At 41.0% G+C, this 27,398-nt stretch overlaps 1 protein-coding gene across 4 annotated transcripts in view; it reads right to left on the minus strand.

Annotated features, from left to right (window-relative positions):
• NKAIN3 (sodium/potassium transporting ATPase interacting 3) overlaps positions 1-27,398 on the minus strand; it is a 200,826-nt gene that overhangs the window by 91,686 nt on the left and 81,742 nt on the right. For 2 of the 4 annotated variants that reach the window (XM_083518081.1, XM_083518082.1), the window contains exons 2-3: positions 15,227-15,364; positions 6,693-6,773 (exon numbers count right to left, since the gene is read on the minus strand). In XM_083518081.1, the coding sequence (XP_083374207.1) occupies positions 6,693-6,773; positions 15,227-15,364 (219 nt within the window). The remainder of the gene's footprint in view (positions 1-6,692; positions 6,774-15,226; positions 15,365-27,398) is intronic. The other 2 variants (XM_083518079.1, XM_083518080.1) reach the window with 1 other exon arrangement.

Here is a 27,398-nt window from a genome sequence, read left to right on the forward strand (position 1 = left end):
ACTTTCGGGACACTGAAAGCAACTTTTGGGCCTGAATCCTGGCTCCAAGACAGACATAGAGGCACATGTGATTTATATGGCTCTCTAGCTTGCATAAAGCTGCTAAGTGTTAATTTATCCAAACCCAAAACTCATGAGCAGTTGCTTACCCAGTGCCAATAGCAGTTTAACACCACATCTTTCACGCAGTGAGAATTCTGAATCTCTAAAATGTGAATATCTTTAGGCTTACATATCCAAGCATTAAAAGCACCACTTTGGCTTGAATTGCAGTCATCAAAAATCCTTGATTCAGAAGTCATAGTGAGGTAATAAAACATGACATTACATAAGATGGCCTGATAAATCAAGGATGCTGTACATACTGCAGTGGAGAAAGAAATACACTGAAAGGGCTTGTATTCTATATAGCATCAATGAAGTTATTTGGACTTGACACAAGTTCAAAAAGGGTTCTAGGGACGCAGGAGCATTCAGCTGGCTATCTAAGTTAACTTTATAACAGCAGAGAAACAGACACTTTTTACTGTATTGGATTTTTAGATTTCAGAAACATGCTCTTCTTATCAGGTGAGAATCTCATGATCCTGCCAAGAAGTATCTTTCATCCTCCAGAAGCTGGAGCTCACTTTGATGTGCAAAGTGTCAGCTGCAGGGGTGTGTGGGTATGGGCGTATTCACCTTTTGGGGACCCACTTCTGTATTATTGCTTTAACCAACTGAATAAGAGGCACGTATTGGCAAGAAAGTGTTATATCTGGGAAAACAGGGTCTGTTGGGATCCTGGATGCAACACAGTGACAGGTGCTGGCTGGAGCATTTTCTCTCACTCACAAGGAGAGCTGTTGCCCCAGCAGAGTACAGAAGCTTTTTGATGGCTGGTTCTGCTGTTGACCCACCCCTAGCAGGAATCATCAGAGGGTCATGGTCTGTATCTGCAGCCATTGCATTCTATACCATAGGGATAATGAAGCATGTATTCAGTGGCTATGTACATTGCCATGATTCTTTGATGTTCCCCAAAGAATCATGGGAGCTGTAGTTTATCCCTTACAAGGCTGGAATTCCCAGCATCCTTACACCAGCAGACTTCACTCTGTTTGCACATACCCCACTTAACAGTATATTGAATTCCACCAATAATTTTTATCCACTTCACTCTTATATGTCTACAATATTTACCATGAAATTTAAGAAAAAGAGTTTCAACACTTAGTAATGAAATGCAGTAGGTGGCTGGCCCATGCCATTCCAGATTTTGTCGGACTCAACTACCATCGGCCCCAGTAAGCAGGTCTAATAGTCAGGGATGATGGGAGTTGTCTTGCAGCAGCTGGAAAGCCAAAGGCATATAAACCTGTTGACACTGAACTGTGATTTCCTAGAAATTGCATGACTCAAGATTAAGATTAAAATTAAAATGGATGATTCAACTTTTTCTTACTTTAATTTTAAGTTGAATGAATTCTGTGCATTCCAAGTGGACCTGATTTTGCCATAACCTCAAGTTACTGCTATGTGTATTTTGTGCTGTGTAATAAACAGTTCCTTCAAACAAACAAAAAACACATTGCCTGGTGACAGAATGTGGAGTGATCTATGTGAAGCAAGTCAACACCAAACCCAGAATTTAGTTTGGAAACTAATCTAGCTACAGAAATCATAGTAAAGTTTGTTGTATATGATGCCACTTAAAGAATCATTATTGAGACTAGTGTCTTTACATATAAAGCAACTAGAAAGGTGCTGCATGAGTTTAAGTGGAGTTGATTTTTGATAACCTAAAAATAATCCTGAGCATTATTTCTAGAAAGACAGGTTGAGATAAAAGCAGTATATATTGCTGTGGTGCCAGCTGTCTGAAACACTTACTATCAAACTTCTGGCATATCCTTAGAACAGTGTTGATATTTAAGAAATATGTTATTGTACTTAGGAGATGTAAAATGTCAGTGCTGTAGCATATACCGCCACATCACATGAATGCCAAAAGAGACCACATGCAATTTCCTTTGAAAATGCAAATCTGCATACACACATACTTCAACTTCTGCGCTTGGCTTTTAACAAGCAAAAAAATAAAACTGAAGCTCAGCTTAAAAAAAAATAAAAAATCCACTAAACTTTATATGCTCTCTCCAACTCCAGATCTCTCTTAACAGCTTTTCAGAATGACAGTTTAAATCAAGAAAATGTCACACATTGTATAGTAACAGCCCTAATCTTTCCTGTAAATTGCTGCTTGTGGTTTTCAAAAACATAGGAAATTGCTGGCAATTGACAATGTGTCGCACTGCAAGGATAACTTGACTTTTGCACATTTAAACAAAACAGTCTTAAATTATTCATGCATATCATTCAACACTTAGGGCAATTCTCAGAATCATTGATTTCAGAAACCTTGAGCCTTCCTTTTATACTAGACTCTCTTCTCCTTCTGCACTCAATAAATAAAAGAAATTCAAAACATTTCAGGGCTCACTCATCATATTTATGTGGTCAATTTTACAACAACCCTAACAATTATAAGAGAGCACAATAAGGGAGGTTTTGTTTAAGTGAGAGCCAGTGTGGTGTAGTGGTTAAGAGCGGTAGTCACGTAATCTGGGAAACCGGGTTCGCGTCTCCGCTCCTCCACATGCAGCTGCTGGGTGACCTTGGGCCAGTCACACTTCTGTGAAGTCTCTCAGCCCCACTCACCTCACAGAGTGTTTGTTGTGGGGGAGGAAGGGAAAGGAGAATGTTAGCCGCTTTGAGACTCCTGAAGGGGAGTGAAAGGCGGGATATCAAATCCAAACTCTTCTTCTTCTTCTAAGTGCCAACCTCAAATGGGAAAAGAGTCTCAAGAAGCAAGCATTTTACAAGTGGGTTTCCACCTGAATTTTAAAGAATACAAAAACCAAAGGCATCTATTGTAGTATCCAACAAAGGCCATTCATCTCATTTTAAATAGGGTTTGAATAGGAGCTGCAGATAATTGTATCACACATACTTTCTTTATCTTAACTGTAAGATATATCTGCAAAATGTGCACTCTCCTTCCTTGGAGGTTTTTGAGCAGAGGTTGAATCTGACAGGTATGCTTTAGCTGAGATTCCTGCACTGCAGGGGGTTATACTAGATGACCCTTGGGGTCCCTTCCAAATCTACAATTCTATGATTATATAGTACAAAAGTATTTAAGATTGGCTGAAATATGTTTCGGACAGCACTAGACAGCAAGGAAGTAAGGCAGAACTGCATTCAAAAGCAACATCCCTGCTTTGAGTTCTCCCTCTGCTGGCATGGGTACCCACAGAGATTTTTCCCAGGAGGTGGGGTGGTAAAAACTGTGAAAGGGTAACTAGCACAAGAGAACAGGTCTATCCTTTCTGGTCAACCTGGTAAAAGACTGATGATGGGGCATGAACATACCTGGTCTCTGGGAAACTTTTATCCCAGGTCTACCTCTCAGTTGATTCTCAATAGGTAGAACTGCTAAGAGAGGCAGATTTAGGGTAGTGTGACTGGTTCCACCATACTGCGTGTCAAGCCTAGGGAGCACCGCAAGGTGCCACAACTATGATGTAAGTGAATTGAGCAGAATGGAAGGTGACAGGTGGGGTGGCACCAGAGGTGGAGTGTGTGGGGGGGTACAAGGGTGGTTGCCCAGGGTGCAAAATTGTTTGGGGCACAAAACGTCAACACTTGGTGCTGCCTCGATACAGCTGTACACTTCCGTTGCTGGGTTTCATTGAAAATGGCTTCTCCATGAGAGCCAGGAAATGACCTCTCCAGACAATAGAATGACTCCTCTTTTCTTATCTCTGTGGCTGCAATCTCCTGGGTGACACAGACGCTGTTAGGCAGTTGAATGTGCATGCATATTTCCCTCCCACCATCCCTCACCTCCACACAGCCCATGTTAAATTTTGGCCTTCTGAAGACCAAAGTCCACCCCTGCTGCTATCCATCTACAGATAGATCCTGAATCCAGGTAATGTTTTTCTATCCACCATCAAAACCCTCAGTTCTTTCCCTTGCAGTTGCAGAATGGGATACTGTGGTATAATAAAAGAAAATGAATTTCCTACTTAAAACAATATTGCTGTTTTATGATCCTGTTTTTATGCAATTCTATGAAACCACTGTAAATGTCACCTGGGAAAATACAAAACTATTTTTGGCACCATCTGGAAAGGCTTTCTAATTAAGGCCTCAGGAATGCAGTTGTATGAGTGAAGCATACCTACAAAAAGTTATTCTGAAGCTTGCAGGGAGTGGAGAAAGACTTTGAGGGACTCTTGTTCCATACAATAGGGAACCAGTTGAGCCATGGGCTGGATGCTCCTCATGTGGCCTCGCCATCTCGCTCACAGCAGCCCCTCCTGAGTTAGCCTCTCCACTAGTTAGATATTTTCTAATGCCTAACTGCAGCGTGAGGTTGTTTTTGGGAGGGTGGGGGTCACTGCTGGGACAGGAAGGGTTAAGCATCCACATCCTGTGTGCAGTGACTGTATGTGGGGAGGGGAGATATGCTGGGGGTGGGGGTGCAATGTGTGTCAGTTTGCGTGTGGTGTAGCACACCCATTCTTGCTTTGACCTCACTCACCACTAGCCCAGCAGCATCATAGTCTGCAACACTGAAACAGATGCAAGCCAGCATCTCTGATAGTGGGCCTGGTTGAGAATGGAGGCAATGATTGAGATTGGAGGAAATGATGTGACTTTCGGCTTCTGAAACTCAACCATCTCTTTCCATCACCGCTCTTGGTCCTGGCATTGTCTGGTTATACAGCATATACTTCTAGCTCAGCCACTGGTTTAGCCTCACCAGTCTGCTTTGTTTGAAATAATAGTAAAAACATAACCTCACCTCTTCCAATACTCATCAACTATCAGTGAATAGCAGAGCATTACAAAGCTTTGTTTTAAAAAACCTAGCATGCTGGTCTGTTCTTGTTCCACTGAGAAGCCTACAGGGCAAGGCAGCAAGGGAGGTTGGCTACTGCAGAACCATGGACAGTTCCTAGTGAGCAACTTTCTCTGACTAGATGAGAATTGTAGAGGCCTTTTGAGACATGCACATATTAACACCTTTCCCACTTTGAAGTTTTCATACCTTATTGCCAAACTACTGATTGAACTCTGACAACTTCTGAAAACAGAACTTTGGTTGTGCATGCACGGAACAAGCATAAAATCTCCCCTCAACATTGGATCTTACCTAAAAAGTTTATATTTTCAATACAAGCCAAAAATCATTCAAAAGTGTCTGAAACGGAAAAGAGTGAATATAATAAAGAACATCAGAAAGAAAGGCTAACTCAGATATCTTAGAGACTTTTCCTCCAAAATAAAATTTATAATCAAAACTGTGGTGTAATAAAAGAAAATGAAGTTTCACTTTGAAAGTCTACCTTGAAAAAAACAGACTTAAAAAAGACAACGCTGTAGAAAAAATGATCAAACTAACAATAAACCTTCAGGACCAGAAATACAAATACACCAAAACAACATCAGGATGTTATTTAGGTATGATGATTAAAATAGCCAGAAAACCCAGAATGAACTTTATTACCATGAAATACTATAGGGCTTGTGGGGTCTATGATGTAGCAGAAAGATTAGGAGAAACCACATGAGCAGAAGAAAGAAACAGAGGACCCACCAGGTCAGCTGACATTGTGTGTGTAAGAAACTTGCATAGATATTTTAATGCTTTAGACACCGCTTAGAACAAGTTCTTCTCTGTTACTATGCCATGTACTTGCTGATTTCATTAAATATATGCACATTTACTTTTTATTATAATTCTTCTGTGCCAACTCACCCTGCCCACCCACTCCCATGCTACTGAATAGGTGACAGAATAATTCTTGGGATTTATATTAATATTTACTTTTGAGTTTGTTTATTATTAACTTAAAAATACTACTGTATTTCCTTTATTGGGCATTCTCAGAGGCCTATTCAAACTACTGAGCTGATGGGAGATGGTTTGGATTTTGTAAAAAAGCTTTGGGGGTGGGGTCCCTGTACCCCAAGCAGTCACATATTCTGAAAGTAAAATATACTGCTGTTAACTCTCCAGGGAACCAAAATAACATGTAGGCTCTCATCTGTGATTTTTATTTAATATTGTGAAATAGAAATAGAATTATAGTCATGGAACAGCATTAGGCTGTTTTTGCATAATGGTGCTCCAAACAGCTGTTGGTACTTGTTTTCATGCTGTTATGTGTTAAAATGCCACACTATTTAAAATGTTACTTATATATTTAAAACATTTTTAGCCCACTCTTATTTGCAAAATGCAATTCCAGAGCAACCAATAACCAGTGCTATTTTTCTAGGGGGGAAAAAAGGGTGCCGGAACTCACAATGAACACCTCTCTCATAATGCAATGGCACCCACCAGAGAGGTGCCAGAACTGAGTTCCATTGAGTTCCAGCTGAAAAGAAAGCCCTGGTAGTAACTAATATGTTTCCCATGTCCAGCTGCACTCAGTGATCACCCTCTACAAGAAAAAAATAGGTGAGGCAGCCCAAACATTTACTATAACAGACAGACTGGCAAATGATCAGCAAAGCAACCCAATGATGTCTGATGGTTTTGTTTTGTTTTCAAAAAATAATATTCCTTCTGTAATGTTATTATCAAAACACCATTGTCTTATCCTCCCCAAAACCAGGATTTACATGGAACCTACCTTAGAAAGCCCACCTACTTCCAAATAGAAGCAGATAATGAAAACATTCCATGTGACCCAGATAGCAGTCCATACCGAGTACTAGGGTGGAGAAAAAGAGAAAAAGAGAAGATGAAAACACTGTACACAAGGTGTAGATCAATAATATAAAAAGATCAATAGGTACAGCACTTCTGGGAACCATGAGCAGGAGATTTCTCTTGGCAGAAAGCCCCTAGAACTGTAGCCAATTGCAAATCCAATATTCTTTCCTTCTGTAACGAAACACAAGGAAAAGCTAGATTTATTATTTATGGTGCTAGATTAACCTATTGACACCAGTAAATTCCAAAACGTTGAGTGATTTACAGTTTTTGTATTCTACCTTTTCATCTTCACAATGTATCTATACCTAGAAATGCACTGAAATAATCGCAAACAGTCAAACCTCAGATCCCGAATGCCTCTGTTTTAGAATGTTTCGGCTCCCAAAAGCTGAAAACCCGGAAGTAGATGTTCTGGTTTTCGAACGTTTTTCAGAAGCCAAACATCCGACGTGGCTTCTGCTTGAGTGCAGGAAGATCCTGGAACCAATCAGAAGTCACACCTCAGTTGTCAAACATTTCGGAAGCTGAACGGGCTTCTGGAAAGGATTACGTTCGACAACCGAGGTTTGACTGTATAGCCTTATTCTGCTAAACGGCCTGAAAAGTTGGGAATCAGATGCCTGGATAAATTTTGCTAAAGAATTGCCAGAGCCAGTGTGGTGTAGTGGTTAAGAGCGGTAGTCACGTAATCTGGGAAACCGGGTTCGTGTCTCCGCTCCTCCACATGCAGCTGCTGGGTGACCTTGGGCCAGTCGCACTTCTGTGAAGTCTCTCAGCCCCACTCACCTCACAGAGTGTTTGTTGTGGGGGAGGAAGGGAAAGGAGAATGTTAGCCGCTTTGAGACTCCTGAAGGGGAGTGAAAGGCGGGATATCAAATCCAAACTCTTCTTCTTCTTCATTAGATTACACTAACTTCAAATCACATGGAGAACATATGTGCAGATATAAAAGTGCAAATAAAAAAAGGGGGAGCCTGTATTTTGGTAGGTTGTATCTTTTATATCCTACCATATCATGAGTGTTTATTATGGTAAGGTGCACACACATGCATCCATACATATATGCCTGAAGTCTGGGGGGAGGAAGTTAAAGGTGGAAAAAAATGCTTGGTAGAAGTGAGGGATGCTACACTTGGAAGCACAAAAACTATCATTGGAAAACACAGGCTGCACTTAGATATCGAAATGTGCTTTTGATCTTATTTTGTGCTGGTTAATTTGCAGGACAGAAAGCATTGTCTTTTTTTTTTAAAAAAAGATATTTATTAAGGTTTTTAAAGTATAACAATGAAAATGAAAAATAAAAATAGACAAAATACAAAACACAACATAAAAACAGTTAAAAAACAAATAATTTTCCATAACATATCTTCCTTACGCTTATTTCCCCGGACCTCCTCATACCTCCCTTCTTTGTATTCCACTTCAATTTGTTAGTTCAGCAAATCCTTACCATTAAGCTTTTACCCATTTGTAAACCTTTTTTCATGTCTCCTAAAGCATTACAGCTGGAAACCACTTAGTTTCTATCCAACATCCTTCTAACATTCATTAATTTTACAATATTTCTTTAAATAGTCTTTAAATTTCTTCCATTCTTCTTTCACCGACTCTTCTCCCTGGTCTCGGATTCTGCCAGTCATTTCTGCCAATTCCATGTAGTCGATCACCTTCATCTGCCATTCTTCCATACAGAAAGCATTGTCAATGGAAAATCTTTGTTGTATAATAGGAATGGTTTGGAGCAAACAATCCAAATGTACTAGTTCAGAAGCAGTGAAGCAAGGTTGAAAAAACACCCAAATGCATAATGTAATGAAATGATAGTTTCATGGTGCTCACTGATCACATCCTTTGTACATTCAAATGAAGCTGTGAACCAAATCAACATACAGTTGGGAACTTTACCCCCCCCCCCAAAAAAAAGCATAGCGGCTCTGTGTGCATTTAGGAATCTGTTCACAAGCCAGTTGAAAGCACAATGGCTTGAGCTTGCAGCCAAGAGGTGCAATCCCACTCCACCCTCCACATGTGATGATAGTCATTTAAAAAGTAGCAGGTGGATTTAGCCTTGTTAAAAGGTAAAGGGACCCCTGACCATTAGGTCCAGTCGTGGATGACTCTGGGGTTGCGGTGCTCATCTCGCTTTATTGGCCACAGCTTCTGGGTCATGTGGCCAGCATGACTAATTTGCTTCTGGCGAACCAGTGCAACGCACGGAAACACCATTTACCTTCCCGCTGGAGCGGTACCCATTTATCTACTTGCACTTCATGCTTTCAAGCTGCTAGATTGGCAGGAGTAGGGAATGAGCAACGGGAGCTCACCCCATTATGGGGATTAGAACCGCCGACCTTCTGATCGGCAAGCCCTAGGCTCTTGGTTTAACCCTCAGCCCCACCTGTGTCCCAATAGCCTTGTTAGACCAATCAAAATCCAGCTCTACACATAATTTCACCTGTTGCTGTAGCGAAGTCACGTCTGAGATAGGGCAATGAAACAATGTAAGCACCCTGAAGTTCAATAAATATCTGATAGGAAATCAAGAACTCATATAGTGGGACTATGCCAATTGTAGACTATGCAGGGAGCATCAGAGCATGTGGAATTCTGTGGAGTGGCTGATAAGAAATCTATCCAGTCACACTGTCTTTGTAGCTGTTCAATCAATCGTTGCCTTCAGCAAAGCACCAAGAATGCCAGCTCCAGGCTCTTGCACCTTCAAAATGCCTTTTGCAATAATACCTGACCCAGGCTTGTGATTGACCAAGGAAATTACAGGACAAGACAATAAGACAGAAAATTCCTCAAAACCACTTTTTCCACAGAAAAGCTCTGCCTTATCAAACATATTTTTGAAGTCAGTGTGGAATTGCCTTTCTTGTTGCTCTCTGCTGTCCAAGCTGGCTTAAATCCAAGTAATCTGGTTTCACTCCTTGTACGTATTGTATTTATTACTCTCAAAAGATTTGGTTTCTTTCCCGCCCTAATCTAACACTTTCTCTGTAGGCATTTATATTACATACATTCCGACTTTGCAAGAACACACTAGGTAGCATAAAATTATCTATGCAACTATTAAATCCCTCTGTGCTCCCCTGGAGGGAAAACATGTCCTATTTTCATTTCTTGGAGAAACGTGTAAATTGATTTTATTTCATTCTCCCACCCCCCGGACTATATTTGGCCAATTTTAGCTATGTGAAGCATCACTTCACAGATGTAAAACACCAGTGGTACTAAGAGAAAACTGAGCAAATACACTCTTATCATCCTTAATCAGTAACAGCTTGGGAATCTCCCATGCTATGAGAAAATGTGGAAGGAATATAAAAAAATGTGAACTGAAAAGCACTTTCTTGAAACAGCTGAAGCTTTGCCATATATCAAACAAAGAAATTGGGGGGGGGGTAGTTTTGCAAAAGTGTGCTTGTAGGGATAATTATAGGTGAAACTCGGAAAATTAGAATATCGTGGAAAAGTTCATTTATTTCAGTAATTCAACTTAAAAGGTGAAACTAATATATGAGATAGACTCACGACATGCAAAGCGAGATATGTCAAGCCTTTATTTGCTATAATTGTGATGATCATGGCGTACAGCTGATGAAAACCCCAAATTAACAATCTCAGAAAATTAGAATACTAAATGAAATCAGCAAAACAAGGATTGCAAATAGAGCAATATTGGACCTCTGAGAAGTAGAAGCATGCATCTGTACTCGGTTTGGGCCCCTTTTGCATCAATTACTGCCTCAATGCGGCGTGGCATGGATGCTATCAGCCTGTGGGACTGCTGAGGTGTTATGGAAGACCAGGAAGCTTCAATAGCAGCCTTCAGCTCTTCTGCATTGCTCGGTCTCATGTCTCTCATCTTTCTCTTGGCAATGCCCCATAGATTCTCTATGGGATTCAGGTCAGGCAAGTTTGCTGGCCAATCAAGCACAGTAATCCCATAGGATTTTGGTACTTTTGGCGGTGTGGGCAGGTGCCAAAGTCCTGCTGGAAAATGAAGTCAGCATCCCTCATAAAGCTGCGGAAGGAAGCATGAAGTGCTCCAAAATCTCCTGGTAGACGGCTGCATTGACCCTGGACTTAATGAAGCACAGTGAACCAACACCAGCTGATGACATGGCTCCCCAAATCTCTTTTCTGATGAGAGCAGCTTTTGCATCTCATTTGGAAACCAAGGCCCCAGAGTCTGGAGGAAGAATGGGGAAGCACACAATGCCAGATGCTTGAAGTCCAGTGTGAAGTTTCCACAGTCTGTGTTGATTTGGGGAGCCATGTCATCAGTTGGTGTTGGTTCACTGTCTTTAAAGAACACACATACGGCTCCCAAAATACCGTATACACTCGAATATAAGCTGACGTTTTCAGCATATTTTTTATGCTGAAAAAGCCTGCCTTGGTGTATACTCGAGTGGGGCGGGTGGCTGCGGAGGGACAAGTGGCGAGAAAGGAGCCCTTTATCATTGCTCGTCCCTTCACTGCTGCGCTGCGCTGTGCCTCTCCCAACCGGGTTCCTATGCCTGCTCTTGTGAGTGGCAGAGGTGGTGGCGAGTGGCTGCTCCTTCCTCCACCGCCGCCTTTTCCGCTGTCGGGGGCAGTGGAGGGGGAAGCAGCAGCCCAAAAGGAGCCCTTTCGCCTGCTCCTTCCTCCTCCGCCGCCTCTGCCAGTGGTGGAGGAGGAGCGAGCAGCCCAAAAGCAGCCCTTTCAGGCTGCTTGTTCTTCCTTCTCCGCTGCCGCCACCACCAGGTTTGTGGTGTGGTGAACCAGCTTATACTCGAGTCAATAAGTTTTCCGTTTTTTGTCCTAAAATTAGGTGCCTCAGCTTATATTCGGGTCGGCTTATACTGGAGTATATACCGTACATGAAGCATCCTTAAGTTTTCTATGTAGCATCCTTAAGTTTTCAATATAAGAAGCTGATGATCTGAGCCACAGTCAGCTCCAGGTCTTGTTTTTGCTGACTGTATGGAGCTTCTCCATCTTTGGCTGCAGAGAATATAATCAATCTGATTTCGATGCTGCCCATCTGGTGATGTCCATGTGTAGAGTCGTCTCTTGTGTTGTTGGAAAAGAGTATTTGTGATGACCAGCTTGTTCTCTTGGCAGAACTCTATTAGCCTTTGCCCTGCTTCGTTTTGAATTCCAAGGCCAAACTTGTCAGTTGTTCCTTTTATCTCTTGACTCCCTACTTTAGCATTCCAATCCCCTATAATGAGAAGAACACCCTTCTTTGGTGTCATTTCTATAAGGTGTTGTAAGTCTTCATAGAATTGGTCAATTTCAGTTTCTTCAGCACCAGTGGTTGGTGCATAAACCTGGATTACTGTGATGTTAAAAGGTCTGCCTTAGATTCGTATCGAGATCATTCTATCATTTTTGAGACTGCATCCCAGTACAGCTTTCGCCACTCTTTTGTTGGCTATGAGGGCCACTCCATTTCTTTTACGGGATTCTTGCCCACAGTAGTAGATATGATGGTCATCTGAACTGAATTTGCCCATTCCCATCCATTTTAGTTCACTGATGCCCAGGATGTCAATATTTATTCTTGCCATCTCATTTTTGACCACATCCAACTTACCAAGGTTCATGGTTCTTACATTCCAGGTTCCTATGCAATATTTTTCTTTACAGCATTGGACTTTCCTTTCGCTTCCAGGCATATCCGCAACTGAGCGTCCTTTTGGCTTTGGCCCAGCCACTTCATCAGCTCTGAATCTACTTGTACTTGTCCTCCGCTCTTCCTCAGTAGCATGTTGGACGCCTTCCGACCTGAGGGGCTCATCTTCCAGCGTCATAACTTTTATATGCCTGTTGCCTTTGTCCATGGAGTTTTCTTGGCAGGGATACTGGAGTGGCTTGCCGGTTCCTGCTCCAGGTAGATCATGTTTGGGCAAAACTCTCCACTATGACCTGTCCATCTTGGGTGGCCCTGCACGGCATAGCTCATAGCTTCTCTGAGTTATTCAAGCCCCTTCGCCACGGCAAGGCAGTGATCCATGAAGGGGCAAGTTTTCTATAGCCTTGGTATAAGAAATAGGAATCAGAAATTCAGGCTGACTGGCCCCATTCTGAAGCTGAGTCAATTAATTTGTGGAATTCTGTACCTGCGCAAGTATTATGTCAGCTACTTAACACACTATTCACCAAGACTGTACTTACTACAAGATGTCTCTGTATAATGACTTACAGTAATTAGGAAGTTCAAGGGTAAAGCCTTTCCAGTCTTATTTGCACCAATTTCTACCCACTTTGGGGAGGAGTGGGCAGTGGTGGGACAGGGGTCAGTGGGGTGGGGGGGCGGAGAAAGAATGTTGAATTTCATGGTAATGCACAGAAGGCAATTAGGACCATTTCAAATGTTTTCCAGCTGAGAAGGTAAAGCTGATTTTTCAAAAGCACAGCCAACCACATGAAAATTATGCCTCCCCCCAAAAACCCCTTAAGGTCCTCTGACAAAGGGCTAGTCTTCATCAAGACTTTCATTCTGAAGGTCTCTGCGGTGTCACCATACTTAAAGAACTACAGGACTCAAATCATCAATACAGAAATAAACTTTAAAAGCATGTTTTATAAAAAATTCTCCAATAGATATCCTTTAAAAAAGAAGTAGTGATCTTTATACCTCAAAAGCCATTACTGATAAAATTACAGAGAGATCCCAAATGCTGACATTTTCAGGGGGAAAGCAATAAGCATTCAACCTTTCCAGCCAGCGAGGGGTCAGCAGTATGTGAAGGAAGCTAGTTTTTCAGATGGCTTCAGAATGCTTGATTTCTGGATAGGTTAAGCTGTAGAGATCCCCTGTTCTTTCCCTTTTGTTCCAGTGGAAAACTATGCAGCTGAAAGTTATACACGGCCTGTGCTTAGAATTGTGGAAGTTTACATAATTGATGTAAAAGCCTATGGGCACTCCAGTGTTATTTATTTTTTAAAATTCCTATCTTTCATTGCCTTCAGGCTCAGTCACTAAAGTCTGCAGGAATTAAAAGCAGTCTCACGTGACCTCCAAAACTCAATTAATTGGTTGGGGAAGGGAGTGTGAATTGCAGAAAGAGTGAATTCACTGTGGAGGAGGTTCTCTCCTGAGTGTATTAAAAAGGTCATGATAAAAATCAGAAATGGTAAACAAGTGAAGGGCAGAACAATCCAAATTGGTTGGCGGCAGGGGGGGGGGGAGAGAAATGGTGGATATATAGCTATATCCCAAAACCTAGAGGTCCATGCCAGCTAGGAAAGTGGGTTAAGTTTTTCATTCCATCAGCTCCAGGCTAGTGTAGCTGGCCAGCCCAAGGATCTGTGGGGCTTTACATCCATAAGGAATTCTTGTCACATAACAAGGAATTTATTTCGTTTTAGTTCATGACTGCAAAAATTACTTTAAAATGGGTCTAAAGCTGCTGGTGTCCCACCCTTAGCTGTCAAATGTCATGTACTGGGCCTTCCTGTTGGCTTTCTGCCTACTTGGACACAGCAGTGGTGGAGCTTCTCCATCCATGGGACTCCTCTCTGGTGGTAGGAAGGTATCAGCACTACATACTAGCTGCCGCCATTCATCAATACTGGCTGGGGGCAGGGAGTGTCATATCCTCTGGGACTGCTTCTCTTACCAATGCCCAGCCAGCTGTTGTTGTTATTGTTGTTTAGTCGTTTAGTCGTGTCCGACTCTTCGTGACCCCATGGACCAGAGCACGCCAGGCACTCCTGTCTTCCACTGCCTCCTGCAGTTTGGTCAGACTCATGTTTGTAGCTTCGAGCACACCGTCCAACCATCTCGTCCTCTGTCATCCCCTTCTCCTTGTGCCCTCCATCTTTCCCAACATCAGGGTCTTTTCCAGGGAGTCTTCTCTTCTCATGAGGTGGCCAAAGTATTGGAGTCTCAGCTTCAGGATCTGTCCTTCCAGTGAGCACTCAGGGCTGATTTCCTGAAGAATGGAGAGGTCTGATCTTCTTGCAGTCCATGGGACTCTCAAGAGTCTCCTCCAGCACCATAATTCAAAAGCATCAATTCTTCGGCGATCAGCCTTCTTGATGGTCCAGCTCTCACTTCCATACATCACTAAGCCAGCTGTTATGGAGACCTGAATGCAGAACTGCTTGAGATGTCCTACAAGGTCAATTACCCCAACTAAGGTGTGACATTTTCAGAGGATACTGCTTGTAGAACATATTTGTATCTGTTTCACATTTTTGCAGACATATGATTTAATTCTAATATTCTACTCAGGTTTTAGTACTTATTTTCCTGCTCCAAAGGAGATTGACAATATTCATGGTTCAAATAGATGAAGCATACTGGAGAACTGAACAAAAATATAATATTGCATTTTTTAAAAAAAAAACAAGCCACCCACATTATTCAGATGTTTTAAATTATAACTGAGCTGAAATATTATATTATCCATTTTAATAAAAATCAATGAACTCAAAACTTACCACAACTATATACCGAGGTCTGTATTGTATGGTTCCAAACAAACCCAAAATGACAACTATTATGTGCAGGAAATTACCAAGGATAGGAGCCCACTGGAAGCCAAGAAAGTCAAAGATTTGTCTCTCCAGGGCAGCTAACTGTAAAGAAACAGAACATAAAAATACCTCAGTTAGGATTAAATCAGTCATTCACAGTGTAGGTATCACTCTTAAGACCTAGTGAAAAAGACTGGTAATTATTCCATTACTTTTGTTGCATAAGGAATTTATCTTGTTAACTGGCCATGCAGAAAATCAAGGCTAGAAAAGTTTTCACATCTCAAACTGTGTTGGCACCAGAGTGATAACTTTTTCAACAAAAACTGGGAACTCTCACATCCTAATACATGTACAAAAGCATACCCAGAAATAAAAGAATCACACTGGTTTAATGTTTCCAAATGAAAATCCTTCATATAGTAGTTGAATCATGTGTTCTCCGTGTACCTGTTCACCTGCTTCTGTTTCTATTTTCACATTCCCCCTTTCATTCTCCATATTTTCCAAATTGTTGTATAAACATGTCCAATGTGTGATGGGAACCTGACATTTTAGACAAGCTTACTGAAACCATGGAGGTAGCATCAAATGTCAGATTGCCTCAGAAACTCAGTTTCACCTAAGTCCTTCACTATTCAACATACTCAGCAGCCATCATGGGACAAGTAAAGATGGTGAAAATACAACTATTATTTCAATTTCTGCCATCATATCTGTCCTTCACAGAGTCAACTGGAGGCCAAAGTATGGCTTTTCTTGGGAGTAAGACATGTTCTCTTGCCTTGGGCTCTTATCATTATCATTATCATCACCACCACACTGCTTCAAGGCATATGCCATAGCTTGAATTTTCACAACTACATATAGAAAAACAGCCCCACAGTGCTAGTGTAGAAGAGAGCTGTAATGGTTAAATGCTGGAAGGAAGCAAACCCCAGGAGTATCATCTGTCCTGCAGTTGATTTGTCAGTGAATTTCATAGAATCTCTTATTGGTAAAGAGATACATGTTGAAATGGACTTGTAACTTACATTCCTAATAATTATTGATACAGCTCTCTTTTTAAAATACTCATGTGAATATAAAATCCTCAAAAATGTGTGTGCTCAGTGAATGATTGGGCAAAGTCTTTACAAACAAAAAAGAAAAAATCAAGTGAAAATATATGCTTTTTCTGGAGGAGGGACACGTCAAAAGTAGATACATTGTTTGCCAAGATAAAATTTACAAGTCATCTTTATGCCCATTAGTAACAAAATTCTACAATCTGACAGCTGACAGAATTTGGTGTCCTGAAAATCTTAAAAAACTAACACAGATACTTCTGGGAAATTTATTACTGAAAGGCCTTTAAGTTTGCACCACAGACTTCACCTGTCCCCAGTCCTCAACTCTCATTCTGCTACAGTCAAAAATAAAATTTGTGAGTTGGCACCATATATGCAAAACTGTACAATTTTTGCTTAATTTTGGTCACAGCCTTTGTGTGTTGGGGGGGTGGATGCAAAATTTTAATTTCCTTGATACAGACTATGATAGTGCTGTGGCCCACATGTTAGTAGTGCTGGCAGGCAGGCTGGGTAGGGGCTGCAGCCAAACTCATCTTGTCATGCACATCTTGGGATATTACATAGATCAAGAATTGCTCAGTAATCACATGACACTAAAAATGTGAGAAATCAAAGTCAATTCATGAATCAAATGAAGAATGCTATTACCTCACCTGTCAACGAATGCAAAATTGCAATTCAAGTTGAAACCATTAAAAGGCTGCTAAAGATCCAAGTATCAGAGGCAGCCTAAGAACTATAATCATCAAATGGCATTGCTCACATGTTCACACATTCCTGCTGAATCCTCACACTTCCTAATTCCCCTCTTCTACTATGTGTGTGTGTGTGTGCTGTTGTAATGAGAATAAAAATTAAAATTAAGCAAACATGCACATTTTCTTAAATGAATTCATGGTGCTGATGGGATTGAGGGGGTATATAATCTGCTGCATCTGAATTGCTTTATTGTCTGCCTTTAGTTGGTTTTAATAATTGTATTTTTAAAAGATTGAGCACCAGTTGTTGCTGGGGGGAAAGGTACATAAACATTTAAAAAATGAAACTGCATGGTTTGTTTTGGCTAAACCCTTCTGTAGAGAGATCTTTGAGGAAAATGGATGCTCAGTGGACTATTGTGGTGTAATTGTCTTGGACCAGGGAAACCTGGTTCAAATCATGACTGAAAAAGTGAAAGCAAATCTAATGACCAGGCCAGATGAAAAATGGGTATCCAACTGGAACTTTAGCTATCGCGTTCAAAAACATCATTGCTTAAAACTCTTTGTCAGCAAAAGGAAACATTTATCAAAATTATTTCCTAACACACATCTGTCAAAGACTATTTATGTTTTCTATTGCATTACTTTACAGATTGACTGCTGCATTTTCACTAAGCAAATATTTTAAAACTAAAGCTGCACTCTGTGAAAGAGATACTCTGGTCTAGTAGTAGTCTAGCTACTGTAATGAAGACCCAAAGGACCAACATACTGTGGAAAAAGGGTTTAAGATGCAGCTGCAACTGACCAAAAAACACTAGCATTGAGACTTTGGGCTGAATCCCACAAACACTTGGAATAATGCACATATAATGGAATTTCAGACAAAGAACATAATACTATTTAAATGCCAGTGCACCCCAAGCAAAGGACCATGAAATTTACAGCTTTTCCATTCCTGAAAGAATTGCTAGCCATACAAAAGTGTAGAGCACTGATCCAAAACCCAACTCTAATTCTCTGTTTGTCATGGTCTACACATTATAAAGCACTAGATACAATTCATAGAAGTATCAAATCAATGCATTTTTCTATCCTAATAGACCACTCCTATCAGAACAGGCAAATATCCAGAGATGGCTATTGTGCTCAGCTGACAAGGAAAGTAAACCTTTTGAGTCAATGGGAAGTATTCTGCTACTCAGGTAATAAAAACAAAGCTTCATGTGATGAAATGGTGAATAAAACCAGAGAGGCATTCTGCACATCCTCTGTGGAATCTCAGCATTGGATGACAGGAACCAAAGGAGATCTAGTGAAATAACATAATCTGGGTTAGCACAGGGCATAGAGTTTCTCACCCAAGGAGATTCTTTTCCACTGCCCACTAGAGGCTCTCACCCTGAGCTGGTCAAGTGGCTGCGTCCTGCACTCCATGCTGTACACACAACCGGTCTCTCACCGCAGCAAAAACTCATTCCAATGAATAGGCTACAGAGAGCCAACAAACAAATAAAAGCAAATACAGGTAGACTCCTCACCTTCAGAATGACACCCTTTGGAGCCAAATCTTCAGCAGTGGCTTGCAACTGGACAGCAGCAGGACTTATCCAGCTCCCCAGAGCACTAATTGAAGCCAAGCTTCCCTTTGGGGCTTTTGCTGCTAGTGAATTGTGGTTCAGAATTTTCTGCCTCCCCTCCTATTCCACTCAATGGCAGATAGCAACCAGGTCAGCTATCTAGGAGAGTAAGTAAACACATCTTCATGATATGGAAGTTGGTCCAGTATGTATATACTGAAGTCAAGTGTGTGAAAGAATGGCCTCGGTCCAGTATACCTGAAGGAGCATCTCCACCCCCATCATTCAGCTGAGGTCCAGCTCCGAGGGCCTTCTGGTGATTCCCTCACTGTGAGAAGCAAAATTACAGGGAACCAGGCAGAAGGCCTCAGCAGAGGTGCCCATCCTGTGGAATGCCCTCCCATCAGATGTCAAGGAAATAAACAACTATTTGACTTTCAAAAGACATCTGAAGGCAGCCCTGTTTAGGGAAGCTTTTAATGTTTGATGTTTTATTGTATTTTTAATATTTTGTTGGAAGTTGCCCAGAGTGGCTGGGCAAATCCAGCCAGATGGGCGGGGTATTATTATTATTATTATTATTATTATTATTATTATTATTACACCTTGTTTGAAAGGCACTCATAATCTCAGGTTTGCACATAACCCGCACCCTACCACTCTCCCAGGGAGAAAAGTACATATAAGGCATTGCAATATTGAATTTCCCTTTCTGTGGGATCTCTCCGAATTTGCTGTCTGTGTTCCTCATTCAAACATGAAACAGCAATAGCAAGACTTTTCTTAAGAGGTATGCGTACCTCAAAACCAGCTTGAATGAGTAGTTCTAGAGTCAAGAAAAAGGAGCAGCAAAGTGACCCCAAAATTTTTCTCCTTTTTTCACCTCAGTCTTTTTGAAACTCATTGAATTGCTGCTGAAGTCCCACAAGCTTGGAAGAAAAGAAAAGAAAGAAAGAAAATATGTGGTGACCTTTCATTTTATGGGTTCAGGCACAAAGCTTTGTGCGGTGCAGTGATCTGTGCAATGTGTCCTTTGTACAGCAATATTTTTCATTTAGACAACTTTGGTTAAAAAAACCCCTGCTCTTCCAATTTTGACAGAAACCCAGAACCCTCCATGAACCTTTCTGTGGCCAACTGCTCTCCACTGTGGCAATTAGTACTGTTTCCTTCTTGCAGAAAGAAAGGGAGGGGGGAGAGAGAGATAAAAAATAAAATAAAATAAAGGATGGCATTCAGCTAAGTTTTACTTAATGGAGCCCTATTGAAATTAATGGACCTAACCCAGTCCAATAGTTTCATTCAGTCTACCCTGAGTAAAAGATAACTGAATACTACACTAAGTCAATAGCTACTAGTTACAATGGTTGTGTACTATCTCTGAAAACCAGTGGCTGGGGAATGCAAGTGAAGAGAGGCTTATTTGTGCTCACATCAAGTTTATGGGTTTCCCATTTGCCTTTGGCTGACCACTGTGGGGAAAGAATACTGCACTAGGTGAATCTTTTATCTGATCCATTTGTGGGAATGCTGAGGGTGGCAGGAGATGATACATTGTTTATTAATATCCTTCCTAGCTTGCACTAGCAAGTTCCTTCACTTAGTAGAGTGCATTCCCTTTCTTACGCAGCAGAAAACTGGTTGCAAACTCGTGTGAGTTTCTTAAGACAACAAGCAATTCAATCTGGCTTGCCCAGACTGAGATATGTTCTAATATTCTAAGATTCCTGGTAAGACCCCTAAAGAATAAAGACGCCACAGTCTTATTCATAGTAACAAAAAGTAGTTTCACACACGATCAGGCAGAGCACAGTGTGACCCCTTAAGGCAGGCTTTAGGCTTAAAGTTACAAACATGTACAAACAGGTTTACCCCATATGGGGATAACCTGGGAAGACTGCTTGGCTGGCAGCCAGCAGTTCAGTCCAGGAAGTTCGCAGGACAAAAGAGAAGATGGAAGAGAGAGAGGTGGCAGCGTGAGGTTCCTAATTCAGCAAGTACATCTTACATAGATATCCATAGATGGGCAAATACCTTCTGCAGAAATTATATATAAAGATATGAAGCAAAACGAAACTGATGCATTGTAGGCTCATTAGCCAATTAAGAAGAGAAATGCACATGTTAATAATTTTCTAAGGTCAATGATCAAGCACCATAATCTGGTTACTTCATTATTTTAGAAACATTAAGCATAAAGAGGATTTCAACAGCAGAGGTATTAAGAAAGAGTTTACTATGCCTCAGAATAGAATGGTGCATTCACACTTTTCTATAGCATATGTTAAAGACAAAGGGCAGACATAATTATTAATAAACAGCACCTTAATTCTCCCAGTGAATGGCACATGACTGTTTCAAGCAAACTTACAGCTGCCTCTTTGAATTTAAAATACCACAATATCTCATTAAAATATTTAGAAGCACTCTAGAGAAAACACTAATAAAGGGCAAAAGTCACAGTCAGAGAGGGGTGGTTAAGAAACACAGAAAGCTGTCAGAGCATTTGCTCCATCTAGTCCAATATTGTCTGCTCTGGCAGCAGCTCACCAGGGTCTCAGTCAAGAGGCATTCCCAGCCCTACCCAGAGATTGAACCTAGAACCTTCTGCATGAAGCAGATGCTCTTACAGTGGTACCTCGGGTTAAGTACTTAATTCGTTCCAGGGGCCTGTTCTTAACCTGAAACTGTTCCTAACCTGAAGCACCACTTTAGCTTATGGGGCCTCTTGCTGCCGCAGCACAATTTCTGTTCTCATCCTGAAGCAACCTGAAACTGTTCTTAACCTGAAGCACTATTTCTGGGTTAGCAGAGTCTGTAACCTGAAGCATATGTAACCTGAAGCGTATGTAACCCAAGGTACCACTGTATTCCACTTTTCCACAACAAGTTGTGCCCAAAATGACTTACAGCAAACATTTGAAACATCAAAATAGAAAACATTTTAAATACAAATACAGTGGTACCTCGGGTTACATACACTTCAGGTTACATATGCTTCAGGTTACAGACTCCGCTAACCCAGAAATAGTACCTCGGGTTAAGAACTTTGCTTCAGGATGAGAACAGAAATTGTGTTCTGGCAGTGTGGAAGCAGCGGGAGGCCCCATTAGCTAAAGTGGTGCTTCAGGTTAAGAACAGTTTCAGGTTAAGAATGGACCTCCAGAACGAATTAAGTACTTAACCCGAGGTACCACTGCATACAAAATACAGAACATGTCAGTACAGTTTTAGGACTCTCATTATTATTTCTATTAATGTTCACAGTTCTCCTTTCAAATACTTAGCACCCCTCCCCAATCTTTACAACAATATGAGCTGTATTGGTTTGGGGTTTTCATTTGTTATTATGAACCTCCCCTAGATCCTACTCTGTTCAACACAGATCTAGCAATTATCAGAAATTTCCTTGCTATTACCATCCACACTCAATTAGCCTTCTATTGCACTTTACCATTCATTGTTTGGAGAGGGTAGGTGGTGCTATTTAGCAGAATAATGCTTCAGCAGAATTCTCCATGATGTATCCCAGCAGTATTCCTACAGTCATATAATGCTCCTGCTGTTCTTTTGCCTGTTTATGACTCTAGCTGACAAACATACCAATTTCTGTCAACTGCTGTTTCTAAAAAAATGATGTATACTGTAGCACTGAGACACTGCATCAATCAGTATGTGTGTGAAACACTGTGTGTGCATACATATGTATACAACATCCAGAGGGCAGCATGAAATTAGACTGGGGGTCACAGGTTCCCCATCACTACTCTAGGTATCTAAACACACACATACACAGACAGACACACAGACACGGTTCTAATATAAAATAGTAATTGGGCTTCCAATCAGAAGGTCGATGGTTCGAATCTATGCAACTGGGAGAGATCCCATTGCTCTATCCCAGATTCTGCCAATCTAGCTGTTTGAAAGCATACCAGTGCAAGCAGATAAATAGGTACCACTGTGGTGGAAAGGAAAAGGTTTCCATGCACTCTGGCACTCGTCACAGTATCCCATTGCATCATAGTTTAGTCATGCTGGCCACATGATCCAGAAAGCAGTCTGTGGACAAACGCCGGCTCCCTTAGCCTGAAGTGAGATGAGTACTGCATCTCATATTCACCTTTGACCAGACTTAACCATCCAGGTGTCCTTAACCTTTTCACCTTTAATATAAAATACCCTGAAATTTTAATAGGACAATTTATTCCAGTGTTGTTTTCTTTCCCCATAAGGTGTGCTTCTTTCAAAATGTAAGTTATAATGTCTACCATCCACACTTTGGTACAAATTCTCTAAACAGCACTTTTTAGTGCAATCAGCTCTCATTAGGAGGCCTTCTGGTAGAAATCTCCTTACAACACTCTCTATTAAAGCTAGGATTGATGACTTGATGGCCCACAGCCAAAACAATTATGCCAATGTTGATTGAAGAAGTTTACATGCATTTGCGCACTACTCCACCCTCCTGCCTTCCCTCTCTATATCACTTGTCTCATTGTAAACCAAGATGATATTAATGGATTGCTATTGAGTGAGCTCTGTTTTCCAAGGCCCTTCAGTCAGTGTTAATCACAAAGTGCAGTTAATACATTTTTAATACAACTGTATGCGTAGCTAGATTATGCACCTGCTGGATGTGAGCATAACACCCACCCTCTGGAGACCCGTGTTCGTTTTCAAAATGTCAAGATGTGCCTGGTAGCAAGCATGCAGCAGGCTGTACTTCATACAGAGCGGAAAGAATGCTCTTTAAATAAAAGACATTAAATATCACACTTGTTATGTTTTAAAGGAAAGCCAAATAACATGAGAATCCTGAAGACTTAACAGTGGCATGCTGGAGAAATACAGTATTTCCTCTACACAATATTACACAGTCACAACTGCTTGAAACAGTAGAGGTTAATGAATGCTTATAGAGTGAAAGGCAACATAGACTGGAGGTTAATTTGTTCATATTGGCCCCATTTCCTACTTGAAACCATCACTTCCCCATTCCTTCAGCTAACACTGAAGAGAGGAATGCCGTCTCCTTTGAAACTGTTTTCTTTCAGCACAGTTATTTGCCACTCAATCAATAATTAACTGGAAGACTGACGGAATGGAGGCACCTACAACACAAAGCACTTTCCAAAGGGGCTGTGTCAAAAAATGGCAAGCAATTAAGAAACCCGTCATTAATTCACTGTGTTTGTTTTTGGGATTTTGTTCTTCTTTGCCTTGAAATAATGCAATGATAAAATCTGTACAGCAAGTCAGAAGCAACTGTGAGGCTTTATTAGCATGCTAATTCATAACTGCTGGGTAGTGCTCAGTAAAGATGTTATGGTGCTTCTTAAGTTCATAGCGGAAGTTTGGCTTTTTTGTGGCTTTTAAAATGTACTTCTGAACCCTTCCACTTCTTAGATACTCTGAAATTGGTAATTCATTTAGAACAATTTCTCAAAGCGATACTGTTTCTTCCAAGTTCCATTTTATTATACAAATAGCAATTACCTCAAATTGCCAATTTTCTCTCTCTCTTTAACATGAAAATAGGAGACAAATTTCCACAGGCTAAAGCAAGAGCACAGAACTTGTGCCCACCCCACCCCTATTATTGTTGGACAACAACTCTCATCATCTCTGACTACTGGCCATGCTGGCTGGGGCTAATGGAAGCTGAGTCAAGCAGCAACTGGAGGGCCACAGGTTCCTCATCTGGACTGAAGGTTGGTCATTCCAGGCTTGAATCAAACCACAAGTGTTGATGGCTTGCAGAAAAATAAGCTTCGCCTTGGAAGGAAATTGATATTTGGGGACTGGGAAAGCTTCAGAATTTTATTCTATTACCTAACATCCCAAGGACAGAAAACAACCAACAACCTTGTTTATTACTATTATGCAGGACTCCTGAAATAAGCACCAAAAACTTACTCTGATATGGTAAGTGAGGAAAGTTAATAAATCTGGGCAGATAATCCAAAGCCCTGATCTTCCATACTAGAGGGAGTTTGGATGAGGCAAATTTGTTCCTGTACCCAGTCTTGTCCAGATCTGCTTGCCTCTTCCATCAGGGGAGCTATGCTACAGTAGATATGTACTACAAGTAGCATACAGAAACTACCTATGGTAGTATCCCTTCAGAGAGTACATGCCCTCTAACATTTCTCTGGTGAAATTGGGACTTCCTATTTCATATCCTCCAACATTTCTCCAATGAAAATAGGGGTGTCCTAAGGAAAAGTGGGACATTACAGCATCAAATCAGAAACCAGGATGTAAATCTGGGACTGTCCCTGGGAAATAGGGATACTTGGAGGGTCTGAGCGTAGCCAATAGAAGCGTCAGAAACCATAGGATCCTGAGCTCACCCTATTACCTACCATCACTTGATGGCAATGGGCCCAATCCAGGCCTTTTCATTATACCATTCCAGGAGCTGGCACAGTGAAGAGACTTTTGCCCTGCCCTCCCTCCACCTTGTGTGGTGTGAGCAGCAGGGCTGTGGATGTAACAGTGGCTATCAAGTCCTGCCATAGCTGGCAAGGGGATGGGATTCTAGGCTTTGTTTCTCAGACAATGGGAAAAAATTGTTTCACTTCTGTAAAGTGATACAACCATGGTTATGGCAGGTTTTTATAAAAAGCATAAAAGTGAGTGATTCTTTGTAAATCCTAATCCTTTGGAGCTTCAGAATACTGGACTGGGTAGTGCTCAGTAAAAATAATATTAAAATTATTATTGACTGCAAGTTTGAGGGTGCAAGTTAATAATAATAATAATAATAATAATAATAATAATAATAATAATAATAATCTTGAAGTACATTGAGCACTAGAATTTATTTATTTTTACATCTGTACTGCAGACATGGGATATTCAATCTTGAAAAATGAACAATGGAAATTTACAAAAAATAACCAATCTAATAATACCAAACCTTATTCAAAGGGACTAAAGTATAATACAGGAAGATGCATCTTCATTTACAATGATCATATTTAAAGCCAGAAAAAGGAAATTAAAGCATCACTTTCAAGCAAATTTCTTTCTTTCTTTTTCTGGGTGGGTGGGGACAGGGTCTTGAAACAAATGGGACAAAACCTATGGTATCACAGGGAAAAATATATGTTTACTTGCCATCACTGCTTGGGAGAGTAACTATACCTTTCCCCCAGTGAAACCACTGGATTTGCCCTGAGACACTGAAATGCTTTGTCTTTTCTGTATGATCAACAAGTAATCACCTCACGAAAATGCCAGTGTGTTATACTCCTGTTGCATGGTGAGAGGAATAATCAATCCTGATACTGTGACTAGAATACATATTTGCAGTTTAGCATGAACTGGACTTTCCCCTTCTGTTGTGTATGTGAGTGAGGTGTGTACAGTGGAAGTTTGTGGTACCCTTAGCTCCCTTTCACTACAGATGTTTAGGGATGATAAAGATCTTCAGCTCTTATTACAGTCAACAGCAGCCCTACCAGAACATTATCAAAGATATTTGATAGTCCTGGAAACATGTTAAGATTTCCAATGACTACCTCTTAATTTGGCAGCTGCATTTTCCATATTCATGATCTCCAAGTGGGATTTGTAGAGTTTTTGTGTGGAATCAGAACATGGAAGGAAACACTATACAAGAGAAAGATACTGTGCAAGTATCTTCTGTTTCTGCCAATTCCACCCCTCAGTGCAGGCCCTCCACCATCACCACATTACGTGCCATTCCAGGGAACGCTCACAAACAACTTTCAATCAGGTGCGAGGGCCTGAAATAGGAAGGAGATTGTTGTGCAAGCCATAGACAGCATGTATGACAGAGAGAGCTAAACTCTTTTGTTCTTGCTAAAGGGATCTCTTCTCCATCAGAAAGAAGTGAGAAAAACACATACAGTAAGATGTCATGTTGTACTAACCGTGAGTAACTTAAGTGTCATTACTTTCAATGGATCTAGTTTGAGTTGGGCTTAGTCGAATACAACCCTTAAGATCTGGAAATTACAGTGGTACCTTGGTTCTTAAACACCTTGGAACTCAAACAACATGGAACCCAAACACTGAAAACCCAGAAGTAAGTTTTCTGGTTTGCAAACGTTTTTCAGAAGCCAAACATTCTCCGTTTTGAGTGTTACGCTGTCAAGTTGTGTGCCACACTTCTGTTTTGAATGCCACACTTCCGTTTTGAGTGCCACACTCCGGTTCTGAGTGTTATGCTGAGGTCTGTCTGTTTTTGCTATTTATTATGTGTGTGTTTTTGTGACTGTGTGGAACCCAGTTCAACTACTGATAGATAGATTGATTGATTGATTGTGTGACTGCAGTACATTGCTTTCATTTTATGGCTCAATGGTCTCGTTAGTAAAATCCATGTTAAACTGCTGTTTTAGGGGTTGTTTTTATAAGTCTGGAATGGATTAATCCATTTTGCATTACTTTCTATGGGAAAGCGTGCCTTGGTTTTGGAACGCTTTGGTTTTGGAATGGACTTCCAGAACAGATTAAGCTTGAGAACCAAGGTATCACTGTATTTGTTTATTTTTATTATTGTTCCCACTTGCCTTCTTTTAAACTACTGTTTGTATATTATTAGACACCACATGCTTGCATATATATTTCTATGTACTGTACAACCAGGGCAGAATTTGTTTGCACATATATAGGAAAAAGGGACGTGGGTGGCGGTTCAAATCCCCGTGACGGGGTGAGCTCCCGTTGCTCGGTCCCTGCTCCTGCCAACCTAGCAGTTCGAAAGCACGTCAGAGTGCAAGTAGATAAATAGGTACTGCTCTGGCGG

The sequence above is a fragment of the Podarcis liolepis genome (genome assembly GCF_965112155.1).
Source record: "Podarcis liolepis genome assembly, chromosome: 8".
In the NCBI taxonomy this organism is placed as follows: domain Eukaryota; kingdom Metazoa; phylum Chordata; class Lepidosauria; order Squamata; family Lacertidae; genus Podarcis; species Podarcis liolepis.